At 50.8% G+C, this 15,940-nt stretch overlaps 1 protein-coding gene across 4 annotated transcripts in view; it reads left to right on the top strand.

Moving 5' to 3' along the window:
* Positions 1-12,335, top strand: part of acaca (acetyl-CoA carboxylase alpha) — a 34,130-nt gene extending 21,795 nt beyond the window's left edge. For all 4 annotated transcript variants that reach the window (XM_047019985.1, XM_047019986.1, XM_047019987.1 and 1 more), the window contains 17 exons: positions 416-571; positions 701-847; positions 1,710-1,979; positions 2,210-2,307; positions 2,522-2,642; positions 2,730-2,840; positions 4,574-4,717; positions 4,847-4,967; positions 6,186-6,282; positions 6,376-6,472; positions 6,838-6,973; positions 8,585-8,762; positions 9,074-9,186; positions 9,727-9,881; positions 10,898-11,068; positions 11,740-11,876; positions 12,040-12,335. In XM_047019985.1, the coding sequence (XP_046875941.1) occupies positions 416-571; positions 701-847; positions 1,710-1,979; positions 2,210-2,307; positions 2,522-2,642; positions 2,730-2,840; positions 4,574-4,717; positions 4,847-4,967; positions 6,186-6,282; positions 6,376-6,472; positions 6,838-6,973; positions 8,585-8,762; positions 9,074-9,186; positions 9,727-9,881; positions 10,898-11,068; positions 11,740-11,876; positions 12,040-12,166 (2,379 nt within the window). In that variant the 3' untranslated portion in view covers positions 12,167-12,335. The remainder of the gene's footprint in view (positions 1-415; positions 572-700; positions 848-1,709; positions 1,980-2,209; positions 2,308-2,521; positions 2,643-2,729; positions 2,841-4,573; positions 4,718-4,846; positions 4,968-6,185; positions 6,283-6,375; positions 6,473-6,837; positions 6,974-8,584; positions 8,763-9,073; positions 9,187-9,726; positions 9,882-10,897; positions 11,069-11,739; positions 11,877-12,039) is intronic.
* Positions 12,336-15,940: the final 3,605 nt, after the last annotated feature.

The raw sequence follows: 15,940 nt of genomic DNA on the forward strand, positions 1-15,940 counted from the left end.
GGAAGGGGGGTGTTGGGTCCCTGTGCTTGTGTCACTGACTGGCCCTGTGCTTGGCCGTTGATGGATTGTGTTCATGGTTGTGTTGGTACAGATTAACTGATGGATTGTGTTCATGGTTGTGTTGGTACAGATTAACTGCTCCTGTAGAGGTGCGTCAGTGGAGATTAACCCTAACCCTAACTAGCTGTTTACTTGTCAGTAGAGTGTGTGTGTTTGTTTGTTTGTAGTCAGTGATTTTGTGTGTATCAGTGGAGATTAACTGTTCCTGGTGGTGTGTGTGTAGTGTGTGTGTTCCTGGTGGTGTGTGTGTAGTGTGTGTGTTCCTGGTGGTGTGTGTGTAGTGTGTGTTTTCCTGGTGGTGTGTGTGTGTTCCTGGTGGTGTGGTGACTGACTCGTCCTCCCCCCTCGTGTCCAGATCATGTTCCAGGCGTATGGGGACAAGCAGGGGCCCCTGCATGGCATGCTCATCAACACCCCGTATGTCACCAAGGACCTGCTGCAGTCCAAGCGCTTCCAGGCTCAGTCTCTGGGGACCACCTATGTGTACGACTTCCCTGAGATGGTCAGGCAGGTAGGACCCTCCACAGGAACAGGACCATCACTGCTTCACTCCTCAGTCATGGAGATCCATCTCTCTTTGTCTCTGTCTATATATCCACCTGTCTGTCTGTCTCTCTCTGTCTTCCCCTTTCCTCCGCAGGCTCTGAAGAAACTGTGGCACTCGTGCCAGTCACAGGCCCACCTGCCCCCCTGCCCCCTGCCCTCAGAGCTGCTCAGCTTCACTGAGCTGGTGCTGGATGCTCAGGGCCAGCTGGTGCAGATGAACCGCCTACCTGGGGGCAATGAGGTGAGCAGCGTTGCCACGGTCACTTGGTCACCATGGCTACCTAAACACAACCAGGACCCTGACATACTTATAAAACCACAAGTGCTTGTTTATGGGCTTTAGATGCTGGTGCTTGTTATAAGTGTTTTCTTAAAATGTGTGTGTTTATAAGACTAACTTACCATGGCCTTATTACCCATTTACTGATGCTGCAAGAACCTGGATCGACCTGCCCTCTTCTTGGTGTTAGGTTCCTGTGGTTCCGTGTGTGACCTGTAGGGGTCTCTGTGCTCCAGTGTAACTGCAGGGTCATCGTGTTACAGACCCACACACTTTAGCATTCCTTATGTTTAGTTGCATATAACAGGATTCCCTTCAAAACGTCCATTACACAGCATGGTAAGGTTAAGGTGTGTAACCCTTACACACTGTGGTTAGGGTTAGAGTGTAACCCTTACAGTGTGGTTAGGGTTAGAGTGTAACCCTTACAGTGTGGTTAGGGTTAGAGTGTAACCCTTACAGTGTGGTTAGGGTTAGAGTGTAACCCTTACAGTGTGGTTAGGGTTAGAGTGTAACCCTTACACACTGTGGTTAGGGTTAGAGTGTAACCCTTACAGTGTGGTTAGGGTTAGAGTGTAACCCTTACAGTGTGGTTAGGGTTAGATGTGTGTAACCCTTACACACTGTGGTTAGGGTTAGAGTGTAACCCTTACAGTGTGGTTAGGGTTAGAGTGTAACCCTTACAGTGTGGTTAGGGTTAGAGTGTAACCCTTACAGTGTGGTTAGGGTTAGAGTGTAACCCTTACAGTAAGGTTAGGGTTAGATGTGTGTAACCCTTACACAGCGTGTGTGTCTCCCCCCCCCCCCCCCCCCCCTCCCCCAGATCGGCATGGTAGCATGGAGGATGACCCTGCGGACTCCAGAGTACCCGTCCGGCCGTGAGGTGGTCGTCATTAGCAACGACATCACGCACAAGATTGGCTCGTTCGGGCCCCAGGAGGACGCTCTGTTCCTGCAGGCCTCTGAGATGTCCCGCGCCAGCGCCATACCACGCGTCTACATCGCTGCCAACAGCGGCGCCCGCATCGGCCTGGCGGAGGAGATCAGACACATGTTCCATGTGGCCTGGCAGGACCCAGCTGACCCCTACAAGGTCAGGGTTCAGTAGGCAGGGGGATGTTTGATATTCACAGCATTCAAGGCGGAACTCTTTTCACAAGACTTCCATTTTACATGAAATCCAGTAGATCTCTACATGCCTCTGATAACAGTAGCAGTCATCCTCAGCGAGAATTAAGGCCACATTCCTTCATTCCTCATAAAATCCTTCTGAATGACCTCTTCCCCTCCAGCCCTAACGAAGACTTCCTGTCCCCCCCTCAGGGCTTCAAGTACCTGTACCTGACCCCCCAGGACTACAAGAAGGTGTCGGCCCTCAACTCTGTCCACTGTGAGCATGTGGAGGACGAAGGAGAGTCCAGGTGAGACCTGCAGCAACCCTCACCTCCACACTTATACCCTAACCCTCACTTCCACACTCATACCTAACCCTCACCTCCACACTCATACCTAACCCTCACCTCCACACTCGTACCCTAACCGTCACTTCCACACTCATACCTAACCCTCACCACCTGGCAAGGTGATGTCACATGCCTGGCCAGGTCATGATGTCAGATGTCTCCTCCCCCGCAGGTACAAGATCACTGACATCATTGGCAAGGAGGAGGGGCTGGGGGTGGAGAACCTGAAGGGTTCTGGGATGATTGCAGGAGAATCCTCCCTGGCCTACGATGAGGTCATCACCATGAACCTGGTACACTGGGCCTTCCTGTGTTCTTTGCAAATATACAAACACACACACATACATACAAACCATCTTTCATCTAACCCCTGACCCCAGGTAACCTGCAGAGCCATAGGGATCGGGGCCTACCTGGTGCGGCTGGGCCAGAGGACCATTCAGGTGGACAACTCTCACATCATCCTCACCGGCGCTGGAGCGCTCAACAAGGTAGAACACAGGAACCCAGCATGGTTCCTCATTAAGGTAGAACACAGGAACCCAGCATGGTTCCTCATTAAGGTAGAACACAGGAACCCAGCATGGTTCCTCATTAAGGTAGAACACAGGAAACCAGCATGGTTCCTCATTAAGGTAGAACACAGGAACCCAGCATGGTTCCTCATTAAGGTAGAACACAGGAACCCAGCATGGTTCCTCATTAAGGTAGAACACAGGAACCCAGTATGGTTCCTCATTAAGGTAGAACACAGGAACCCAGTAGGCCTGGTCCAGTGTTTCTTGGCTGTAACTGTCAGCATATGACTATAGACTTGTGAGGCTGGGTGAGGCTGTGTGTGCAGCGTGTGAGGCTGTGTGTGTGCAGCGTGTGAGGCTGTGTGAGGCTGTGTGTGCAGCGTGTGAGGCTGTGTGAGGCTGTGTGAGGCTGTGTGTGTGAGGCTGGGTGTGCAGCGTGTGAGGCTGGGTGAGGCTGTGTGAGGCTGTGTGTGTGCAGCGTGTGAGGCTGGGTGAGGCTGTGTGTGCAGCGTGTGAGGCTGGGTGAGGCTGTGTGTGCAGCGTGTGTGCAGCGTGTTTCAGACAGCTTCAGGTCTGTCCTCTAACGAGCATTAGATGAACGTGGGAGGACAGACGGCAGGTTATTATATTCCAGGTTATTTCCTGTGATTGTTCTGTGTTGAGGCCTGTGATGAGACCCTAATGTGTGCTGTGCATCGTCATCTGGGAGCCGTACATTGTCTCTTTATTTCATGCAGTTCACTAATCTGCATTTTGATATGATGTTCCTCTATTAATATTCATTAGACGGTCATGCCATGTAAAACACTCTGAACTGGTGACAGACAGACAGACAGACTTGTGTCTTGGATCTTGGCTGTACCTTTCACCATTTGTCTCCAATCAGAACGAAAGGTTTTGGCAGATGTTTTCTCTGCGTGTTCTAGCAGCACTGGCTCCTCCCCCCTCCCCTGTCTCCCTGTCACTGCATTAACATGACTCCATTCCAAAGTACATGACAAATTGCAGCATTACAAAATACAACATGCTTGATTCCATTTGCATATTTTGCTGGAAGCGCCTGCGTGTGTTAAACGCGTGTGCGCACGTGTGTGCACGGGTGTGTGTGCTTGAACATTTGTGTGTGTTGGTGTCTTTCTGTTACTTCTGTGAGTTGCAGCATGGTTAGGTTAGCAGGTGTCTCCTCTGGATAAGGGACAGGAAGCCTGTAGCTGGCTGGACAGCGTCCATGCCCTGTGGGGAAGGTCTTTCCACCAGACAGGGGAGGACAGGCTGCAGGGGGAACCTGCCTCTAGGACCCTGATAGGCTCATCCAGAGAACCGTCATCTCAGTGTCTGGTAGAAATGTCTCACATCTGGACAGTGACTGGATAGTAACCAGTGGAACCACGTATACCTCAGTTGGCTTTGATAGTCTGATGACTCTCTCCTGTCGCCCGGCCCTGAGTCAGCCTGTCAAGGTGACTGTGCAGATTTCCAGGGTGGCAGGCGGGGCTGACAGCTTTAGGAGAGAGGCCCAGGTTTGTAGCCATGGAGATAACCGTTAACGGTAATAAAGAAAGTCAATGATGGCCGGTGGTGGTGTGTGTGTGTGTGTGTGTGTGTAGGGGGTCAGTATTGATCCACATGAGGACCAAACACACACACGTCCTCAGGAGCACACACACATTGGTAAATGTAGTGACAGGTGTGTGCTTTCCCCCCAGGTGCTGGGCAGGGAGGTGTACACCTCCAACAACCAGCTGGGTGGAGTGCAGATCATGCACAACAACGGTGTGACCCACAGCACGGTGTGCGATGACTTCGAGGGTGTGTTCACTCTCCTGCAGTGGCTCTCCTACATGCCCAAGGTACCCTAACCCTACCCTAGCTACCACTAACCCTGCTGTAGTGTCTCCTACCTGTTCCATATGTCATGACTTGTGTTCTGGATGTTTCCTGATGTCATGACTTGTGTTCTGGATGTTTCTGGGCTGTAGTGTGCGTCAAGTCCGGTGCCCATCCTCAAAGCCAAGGACCCCATCGACCGGCTGGTTGAGTTCCTGCCAACCAAGGCTCCCTACGACCCTCGCTGGATGCTGGCTGGCCGCCCCAGCCAGAGTAAGTCTTACTGTGTCTGTCTGTATACAGGACTGTCTGTCTATACTGGTTAGATATATCTGGTTACATTTCACTGATTTTGGACACTCATCAATACAGTAGCCCAGCAGAAGATCAATGATCAGAAGTGGTTAGGGTTAACACTAACCCAGGTTAACACTAACCCTAAAAGTGTGTGCTCTCTATAATCATAAAAACGCATATTAACATAGATTATATTTTTCTACCTCTAGATTCTTCCCCCATTTGATATGACATCTATTACATATCTTAATATGTGACTGAATGAAACCTTTATTGCCCCAAGGGGAATTTGTTCTGCACCAAGAGCTTGAAAACAGATACATTCAATACTGTAGACAGGACAGTACAGTGGACATAACATCATTATTAAAAAGCACAGTGAGACATAAAAATGCAAGAATAAAATAATACAAAATACAACTCACAGAAATAACTTAGGAATAACTTTAAAAGGTCAGCAGGTCGAGTACACAGTGAAGTGCATAGTGCCAGAAAGGATCAAATGATAAAAATAAAGTATAATGTATGTAAAATAAATCATTTCACATCGTCAGTATGTCTGGTATTGCTACATTACTGTAGCACATTAGGGAAACTTGTCCCCACTTTGTCAAGGACACCTGACACACCATCGTCATCTAATTAAGACTTCTGTCACATCATCATCACTCACACTCTGCAGGTTCAACTGTTGGAGGCTTGTGGCCCCCATGCCAATATCACTGTGTGGGTGTTAGGTCTAACCCTAACCCATGGATGAGGGATAGGAGTTAGTGTGTGACGGGTCAGAGAGAGAGACGGGTCAGAGAGAGAGAGAGAGAGACGGGTCAGAGAGAGAGAGACGGGTCAGAGAGAGAGAGAGACGGGTCAGAGAGAGAGAGAGACGGGTCAGACAGAGGTACCAGCTGCCCTGCCCCTGAAGGAGTGATAGCAGGAAATGGATCTCTCCTGTTTTACAGCAGGGCCACAGCCTGCCCTTCCATATCGCTGTCATCAAGGTTATGGCTTTGGGGGGCAGCAGTCGCGTCTGTAGCGGGGGGAGACTTAACACAGTAGTCCTGTATAACGGCTGAGGACTGGGCCTTTTTCCAATGCTTTATTCTTGTAATTTCTTCCTTCTTTCCCATCTCTCTCTCCCTCTCCCTCTCTCTCTCCCTCTCTCTCTGTGTCTCTCTCTCCCCCCCCCCCCCCCAGCTCCTAAGGGTTCCTGGCAGAGTGGCTTCTTTGACCAGGGCTCCTTCATGGAGATCATGCAGCCCTGGGCTCAGAGTGTGGTGGTGGGCAGGGCCAGGTGAGGAGACACACACACACCTGGCTGAGCCTGGGGGCCTCCACAGTGTGGGCCGTCTCACTGATGACTGACCTGTGACCTCTCCCTTCCCAGGCTGGGGGGAATACCCACAGGAGTGGTTGCCGTGGAAACCAGATCAGTGGAGCTGTCAATCCCGGCCGACCCGGCCAACCTGGACTCAGAGGCCAAGGTACTCCCACACACACACACACACACACATATAGTGGAACAACAGTCATAGTGTACCTCGCCACCAGGCTCCTGTATGGTCATTGACTTAGTCACTGATCTGCAAATTTGCACTATTGTACTGTACTCCACTTAGGTTAGAATAGGTTATAGGGTTGAAACGGGATTTTATGATATGATATGTGCATTTAGACCCTGTGTGTTAACATGTTCTGACCCTGTGTGTTAGCATGTTCTGACCCTGTGTGTTAGCATGTTCTGACCCTGTGTTAGCATGTTCTGACCCTGTGTGTTAGCATGTTCTGACCCTGTGTGTTAACATGTTCTGACCCTGTGTGTTAACATGTTCTGATCCTGTGTGTTAAGATCATTCAGCAGGCGGGCCAGGTGTGGTTCCCAGACTCGGCCTTTAAGACTGCCCAGGCCATCAGGGACCTGAACCGAGAGGGGCTGCCGCTCATGGTGTTCGCCAACTGGAGGGGCTTCTCAGGGGGCATGAAAGGTACCTGCAGCCAGGAGGGGTGTGTGGGTGTGTGTGATGTGTATATACAGTACATGCAGCCAGGAGGGGTGTGTGGGTGTGTGTGATGTGTATATACAGTACATGCAGCCAGGAGGGGTGTGTGGGTGTGTGTGATGTGTATATACAGTACCTGCAGCCAGGAGGGGTGTGTGGGTGTGTGATGTGTATATACAGTACCTGCAGCCAGGAGGGGTGTGTGGGTGTGTGATGTGTATATACAGTACATGCAGCCAGGAGGGGTGTGTGGGTGTGTGATGTGTATATACAGTACCTGCAGCCAGGAGGGGTGTGTGGGTGTGTGTGATGTGTATATACAGTACCTGCAGCCAGGAGGGGTGTGTGGGTGTGTGATGTGTATATACAGTACATGCAGCCAGGAGGGGTGTGTGGGTGTGTGATGTGTATATACAGTACCTGCAGCCAGGAGGGGTGTGTGGGTGTGTGATGTGTATATACAGTACCTGCAGCCAGGAGGGGTGTGTGGGTGTGTGATGTGTATATACAGTACCTGCAGCCAGGAGGGGTGTGTGGGTGTGTGTGATGTGTATATACAGTACCTGCAGCCAGGAGGGGTGTGTGGGTGTGTGTGATGTGTATATACAGTACCTGCAGCCAGGAGGGGTGTGTGGGTGTGTGTGATGTGTATATACAGTACATGCAGCCAGGAGGGGTGTGTGGGTGTGTGTGATGTGTATATACAGTACCTGCAGCCAGGAGGGGTGTGTGGGTGTGTGTGATGTGTATATACAGTACCTGCAGCCAGGAGGGGTGTGTGGGTGTGTGATGTGTATATACAGTACATGCAGCCAGGAGGGGTGTGTGGGTGTGTGATGTGTATATACAGTACCTGCAGCCAGGAGGGGTGTGTGGGTGTGTGTGATGTGTATATACAGTACATGCAGCCAGGAGGGGTGTGTGGGTGTGTGATGTGTATATACAGTACCTGCAGCCAGGAGGGGTGTGTGGGTGTGTGTGATGTGTATATACAGTACATGCAGCCAGGAGGGGTGTGTGGGTGTGTGATGTGTATATACAGTACATGCAGCCAGGAGGGGTGTGTGGGTGTGTGATGTGTATATACAGTACATGCAGCCAGGAGGGGTGTGTGGGTGTGTGTGATGTGTATATACAGTACCTGCAGCCAGGAGGGGTGTGTGGGTGTGTGATGTGTATATACAGTACCTGCAGCCAGGAGGGGTGTGTGGGTGTGTGTGATGTGTATATACAGTACCTGCAGCCAGGAGGGGTGTGTGGGTGTGTGTGATGTGTATATACAGTACATGCAGCCAGGAGGGGTGTGTGGGTGTGTGTGATGTGTATATACAGTACATGCAGCCAGGAGGGGTGTGTGGGTGTGTGTGATGTGTATATACAGTACCTGCAGCCAGGAGGGGTGTGTGGGTGTGTGATGTGTATATACAGTACATGCAGCCAGGAGGGGTGTGTGGGTGTGTGATGTGTATATACAGTACCTGCAGCCAGGAGGGGTGTGGGTGTGTGATGTGTATATACAGTACATGCAGCCAGGAGGGGTGTGTGGGTGTGTGATGTGTATATACAGCTCTATGCAGCTCCTAACCTCTCCCCCAGACATGTACGACCAGGTTCTGAAGTTTGGGGCCTACATTGTGGACGGTCTGAGGGAGTACCGGCAGCCGGTGCTGGTCTACATCCCCCCCCAGGCTGAGCTCCGGGGGGGCTCCTGGGTGGTCATAGACCCCACCATCAACCCCCGGCACATGGAGATGTATGCTGACAAGGACAGCCGGTGAGACTCCACACAGGACTGGCCTGGTCCAGACAGACAGGGGTTCAGACAGACAGGGGGTCAGACAGACAGGTTGATTTCTGAAGCTTATGTTTGGATAAAAATATCCTTGTTATTCATCTGTGTATCACATGCTGAAACTCAGGTCTTAATCCCAACAATCTTGTCTACTTCTCTCTTTGTTTATTTCTCCATCTCTCTCTTCACCTCTCTCTCCATCTCCCTCTCTCTCTCTCCATCTCTCCCTCCCTCTCTCTCTCTCTCTCTCTCTCCCTCTCCCCCTTCCCTCTCTCACTCCACCCTCCCTACAGAGGTGGGGTTCTGGAGCCAGAAGGAACAGTGGAGATCAAGTTCAGGAAGAAGGATCTGGTAAAGACCATGAGGAGAGTGGATCCTGTCTACACAGGCCTGGCAGAGAAGCTGGGTAAGTCCTCTAGCTACCCACAACATCTGTCTCTCTATCTCTCCCCTCGCTCCCCTGTATCTCTCCTCTCTGTGTTTCAGCAGGACTGGTATATCTGATAGGGCACGTGTGCTGTAATTCCCTGTCACTGTTCTATATCTGGGAGGGGAGAGGGGGACTGGGGGGGTAACTGATTGGCTTTGATACAAATACATCTGGGCTGTCATCACCCAGGGGTTGTGATGGAGGCAGAGACAGTGTTACTGAGAGCTGGTCAGTTAGAGACTGAGAGGAGAGCTGCAGGTGCGGACACCAGCCTAGCCGCAGAAAGTGGCCAGCAAACACTTTCAGATGTTCTGCAGTGTTTCCTCTATGTTGATTTTGCCGTGACTTCATTTGATCAAGATCAAGGCAGGCAAACAAAACTGCAAAAAAAAATCTTAAAGGAAACACTGTTCTGATTTGTCACCGTTAGTCATCCTCCTCTTCTTCCTTCCTGTTTCCCTCCCCCTGTCCTCTTCCTCCTCCCCCCCATGCTCCTCCGCCTCCCTCCTCCTCCAGGAACCCCAGAGCTGAGCCAAGCTGAGAGGAAGGAGCTCGAGTCAAAGCTGAAGGAGCGAGAGGAGTTCCTGCTCCCTATCTACCACCAGGTGGCGATACAGTTCGCTGACCTCCACGACACGCCCGGCCGCATGCAGGAGAAGGGCGTGATCACTGTGAGCCCCACTTCCTCCGCACACCACACACACTTGGTAGGACACAGGTCAGGAAGCAGACAGGAAGGAGACAGGTCAGGAAGGAGACAGGAAGGAGACAGGTCAGAAAGGAGACAGGAAGGAGACAGGTCAGGAAGGAGACAGGTCAGGAAGCTGACAGGAAGGAGACAGGAAGGAGACAGGTCAGGAAGCTGACAGGAAGGAGACAGGTCAGGAAGCTGACAGGAAGGAGACAGGTCAGGAAGCTGACAGGAAGGAGACAGGTCAGGAGGCTGACAGGAAGGAGACAGGAAGGAGACAGGTCAGGAAGCTGACAGGAAGGAGACAGGTCAGGAAGCTGACAGGAAGGAGACAGGTCAGGAAGCTGACAGGAAGGAGACAGGTCAGGAAGCTGACAGGAAGGAGACAGGTCAGGAGGCTGACAGGAAGGAGACAGGTCAGGAGGCTGACAGGAAGGAGACAGGTCAGGAAGCTGACAGGAAGGAGACAGGTCAGGAGGCTGACAGGAAGGAGACGGGTCAGGAGGCTGACAGGAAGGAGACAGGCATCTCTAGACGATCTTGAGCGACAGTGAAGGAATCTAGATTGATGCTCCGCAGCCCGGTAGAACATGGAACCACAGTCCTTCCCTGGAACAGTGTTAACTGGTACTCTGCTCTCCCTCTTACCCCCCCTTCCTCCCCTTCTCTCTCTCCTCCCTTCCTCCCCTTGTCTCTCTCCCCTTCCCTCCCCTCCTCCCCTTCTCTCTCTCCCCCTCCCTTCCTCCCCTTCTCTCTCTCCCCCTCCCTCCCTCCCCTTCTCTCTCTCCCCTTCTCTCTCTCCCCCTCCCTTCCTCCCCTTCTCTCTCTCCCCCTCCCTCCCCTTCTCTCCCTCCCTCCCTCCCTCCCTCCTTCCCTCCCCTTGTCTCTCTCCCCTTCTCTCTCTCCCCTTCCCTCCTCTCTCTCCCCTTCCCTCCCCTTGTCTCTCTCCCCTTCTCTCCCTTCCCTCCTCTCTCTCCCCCTCTCTCCCCTCCTCAGGACATCCTGGAGTGGAGGACGTCACGGCAGTTCTTCTACTGGCGGCTGCGGCGCCTCCTCTTGGAGGACACGGTGAAGAGGAAGATCCAGCAGGCCAACACAGAGCTGACCGACGGGCAGATCCAGGCTATGCTGCGCCGCTGGTTCGTGGAGGCTGAGGGGGCCGTGAAGGTGAGCCAGCCTGCCCTGTTCCTCTGGAGGAGCACCTTTCTTGGGGTGCTGGGGGAGACGGGGCCTGCCATCCCCTGGTCTAATGGTGGAGTATCTTTAGAAGTGTTTTGTAAGCCAACGCATTCCTCCAATCAGGGTCGACTATCTTAAGCCACAATTAATCTGAGCCCTGGCACGTGCAGATAAGAGAGCAACACGCTGTTTCTTAATTAAAAGCAAACGGATTAAAAATGATTAATAAGGGCATTAAATGTTCTTGCAGGATACAAGCAGGAGCGCTCTAACCAGTGTGAGGCCATTAACACCCCCAGCTTCAGAAGCTGTCTGGCAGGCAACAGAGAAGGCTGAACTCATGAATATGTATTTTTCAGTATCAGGTCCAGTCAAACAGGCATCAGGGGCCTACTTTGTAGAGCTCAGACTCTCTCCTGAAATTGAAAGATTTCCTTGTTGTTTTATTCCTTTTATTAGTTTGTGTGTTTATTTATTTATTTGTTAGATTTTTTCCCTTGACTCGGTTAAAGTCAAGCAGGTTCAAAAACTAGAGATTAGTGAACTGATGAATATTCTCCTGCTTGAAAACAGTTGAATTATAAATGTACCTGCCCCCCCTCCACACACACACAAACAGGCACTGTACTCCTCAGCTGTGTGTGTGTGTGTGTGTGCAGGCGTACTTGTGGGACAGTAATGAGGAGGTGGTGGAGTGGCTGGAGAGACAGCTGTGTGAGGACGAGGGCGCCAGGTCGGTAGTGGACGAGAACATCAAGTACATCCGGCGAGACCACATCCTCAAACACATACGCAGGTTAGCCTCTAGCCCCCTGCGTCATGCACCATGGGTGCTGTGTGTGAGGGCGCTGTGTCAACCAGTGGGACTCCACAGAGGGTCCAGCCTGTTTCAGCCTGTGTACTTACTGCTCGTTCTAAGAGAGAAATCCACTCCTCCTAACCTCCCTGTTTCCTTCCAGCCTGGTGCAAGCTAACCCAGAGGTTGCCATGGACTCCATCGTGCACATGACCCAGCACATCTCTCCCACGCAGAGGGCCGAGGTGGTGCGCATCCTGTCCACTATGGACGCCCCGGCCTCCTCCTAGAGGGGCCCAGGCCCCCCGCCCAGGCCCCTGCCACAAAACCAGGAACCCCCAACCACTCCTTCACTGGAACTGCTGGAAACGGGGTCTGGAGTGTCCACATGTCCACCAGGGCTGAGCTGTTACTGATGGGGCTGTTACTGATGGGGCTGTTGGCAGTGATTTATATAGGGGGGAGAGACAGTGGAGATCTGCTGGGGCCTGAATTTACTCATGTCTTAGTGTTGTATGTATGTAAGTGTAAATGAAAACTTGTTCGATAAGCAAAGTGGGGAAACTCACTATAAATGGTTACTAATGTGGATTACTGAGAAGCCAGTGTGATGCAATAGAAAACAACAACTGACTCATCAGCAAGCCAAAAGCTCTCTCACAAGCATCTCACAAAAGGAAAGCTAGTTTTCAGATAGACCAAGGCTGATTTAAACGGGTCGAGAGAATTAATGGAACTGACTTTGAATATGGAACTGACCTTTTTAATATGGAACTGACCTTGAATATGGAACTGACCTTGAATATGGAACTGACCTTGAATATGGAACTGACTTTGAATATGGAACTGACCTTGAATATGGAACTGACTTTGAATATGGAACTGACCTTGAATATGGAACTGACTTTGAATATGGAACTGACCTTGGCCGGGTTTCCCAGATTTGTTAAGAAGCTCTTAACGCTTAAAGCGTCTTAAGAACGTTCTAAGGGCGCTCTCGAACGCTCTTAAGAAGATCTTAGCGTTAAGAGCTTCTTAACGAATCTGGGAAACCCGGCCCTTGAATATTAACAAGTTGTAGATTGCTGGGAGGGTCAGTGGGAGTTGACATGGGAGCTCTTGATTATGGTCAACCACCGGAGAGTTGACATGGGAGCTCTTGATTATGGTCAACCACCGGAGAGAGGTGGGTCTGCTTGGCAGGGGAGGTGTTAGCTGGCTGGACAGAAGAGAGCTGCAGGATGCAGGGAGCTCGCCCCATTCAGATCTAACGCCCCCTCAGGTGTCCTGGGGTTCAGATTCAACACCCCCTCAGAGAGACAACTAACCACAGCAGTTGGCAGTTGTCTCTTCTGTTCCCTCCTTGCTGGTTAGGGCTAACTCTAACCCTGGCTAACTCTAACCCTGGCTAACTCTAACCCAGGCTAACTCTAACCCTGGCTAACTCTAACCCTGTTCCACCCCAAGGCAGCTTGCTTGGTAGAATGGGACACACTACAGCTGGGGGGAGCATGGGTGATGGGCCCACTGTGGCTACTATCCATTATCTATTCTCACCGAGGGGAAAATAAATTACGACCTATTCAGTTTTGTTACTTATTTAGAAAATTATTTTAAATATCATGGTGACTAATTTATCACGTCAGTCAAAGGAATACGGTACTGTAAACTAACCCATCAGTGCGAGGTTCTGCTAATTAGTTTTTATAATTTTCTGTAGTAATTTTTTGACATTTGTAACATTCTGTTTGTAACAAGCTTTTTTCAATCATGACTTTCCAAGGAGAAAATGAGAGTACCGTGTGTAGCATGCACCTGGTGAGGTCACTGTGGGAGGATGATGCATCCTGGGAACTGTAGTCCCTCGCTCAGAAATGGAGGCCAGATGTGCCTGAGAGTTGCAGTAACGTACCATGATACTTGATTCCATTAAAAGTCTAAATGTATTTTTGCCTTTGCTGAAAAAGCGGGAAACTCATTTGGAATGGATGTATGACCAGGAGTGTGTGTCGTCCTGTTACTAATGAGGTGATTGGCTGATGGGAGGGAGACTGTGTTTATGAACTCTGTTTTAATTTAATAAAACAAATTTAACTTCCAGTTCATAGTCCTCTCGGTTCCTTCAGCAGATACGTCGTTTCCGTGGTAACGACACTCCTCTCGGCGAGATCACGGATCTCCAGATTGCGCAATCACGGCAGCAGCGCCTGACGTGGTAATCTAGACACGGCAACGTGAAATCATTTCCCAGCTTTTAACTTCAACCGTCTTAGGAGGGATGAGGATGATCAAACAAACAGACTCGGATCTCCAGTCTTGTGGGCTTTTTCACGCGTACGATCCGCCCTCTCCCACGGCCCCGTACTCCATCATCATGCTACCAACAAATTTGGAAGACAAATTGAGTTGCATGCACCCAATACCCACCACAATTATAGCAGGCCCAATAAGAAAATGAGTCATTTGGGCGGTATAATTGGAAATGCGCCTGGCCCTGTCTCTGCAGTGTCCCCTGGGGCTCTGCTCATGTGTGGAGGCGCGCTAGGCCGGCTAATTCCTGCGCTAATCACCGCCTAACTGCAGCATCACGGACCTCTTCCTGGACTTCTGGAAAGGAGGAAGGGGGACTGTTTGGAGAAAGTTGCAGGGATTGTTTTACACCGGATACGGCCTCGCTCTACATTGTGTTTTACAGTTTGATAATGACCGACTATTACAATAAAATACATTTTTATTACAGAACATTCAATGGTGGTTTGTTTCTATTCAGCATTTAGCACAAATGAGCAGGATCAACTTTGAGTTAAATATACAAAACATTGTACACAAAATGTCACTTCTATGAAACAAGTCCAAACCTGGCTGAGATTGTCTCTAGACTGGCACCAGAGAACCAAACTAGGAACAGAGCCAAATGGATCCATTTAGTCTCGCTCATCGTGGGTAGTCTGAAGTATGCTGTTCCCAAGTCCAGAGACTTGATTTGCATAATGCTGGTCTGGTCCGAGCCCCTGGCATGCTCACTCCTGAACTACACCATCACTCAAGTTCTTTCCAAACAGTGAACGGTACAGTTCAGTCCTGCACCAACGGAAAAGAAAGCTTTTATTCTTTTTTTAATTTTTAACCATGTAGAAAAGACACATTTGGGCTGGGAAGTTCTTTAAAATAAAATAAAACCCTTATGTTGCCAGCCAAGTAGACAATATATTAGAATGTGATGGAGAAGAGGAAATCAGTGGGAGAGACAGATGGGGCGGGAGTGAAAAGAGAGGAAAGAGAGAGGAGCAGATGCACCAGGAGCAGAGAGAACCTCAGTCTCAACCACTTGAGAGCACTTGAGATGGCCCACGCTGCCTCCAGTGTGTGCGGCAGCTGAGAGGTTGTTACTGAGCCCTGGGCCGGTTTGATTACCACCTCCACACGAGTATCTGTAGCCTCGACAGACACACACCCTGGGAGTCGCTGCTTGCCTCTCCCAGGATGAGAGACTGTCAGCTCCTTGACAGACTTCGCTCGGTTCAGTCAAACAACGCAAAAAAGGAGAAACGGAAGATGAACAGATGTGGTCTGATTTCTGGAAAGGTGGTCTGGGTTAATGTGGCCCCTTCTGAATCCTCATTAGGGAGGGAGAGGGGGTAACATGGTCTGCATGGCTGTTTCATTCAGACCCAGTGAGTTGGAGGTGGCAGGGTTCCCCCGGGCCCCCGACCTGCCACAGGGGGGCTTAATCCCCAATCCCTGTTTGAGATGCACCACCAGGGTCACAGATTACAATACCTCACATCATCAGCACATAATACAGACATTGTCATTTTACCAGAGCTGGGTAAACACAGGCTAGGGAATACTGAGAGCCTGGAGACAGCTCACAACCCTGCCTTAGGGAATACTGAGAGCCTGGAGACAGCTCACAACCCTGCCTGAGCCCAGAGGAGAGACTGGGGGAGAGGGGGATTGAGAGAGAGAGAGACACACACACACACACACACACACAAAAGAGGAGAGACTGGGGGGAGACAGAGAGAGAGGGGGATTGAAAGAGAGAGAGACACACACACGAG

The sequence above is a fragment of the Hypomesus transpacificus genome, chromosome 5 (assembly GCF_021917145.1).
Source record: "Hypomesus transpacificus isolate Combined female chromosome 5, fHypTra1, whole genome shotgun sequence".
In the NCBI taxonomy this organism is placed as follows: domain Eukaryota; kingdom Metazoa; phylum Chordata; class Actinopteri; order Osmeriformes; family Osmeridae; genus Hypomesus; species Hypomesus transpacificus.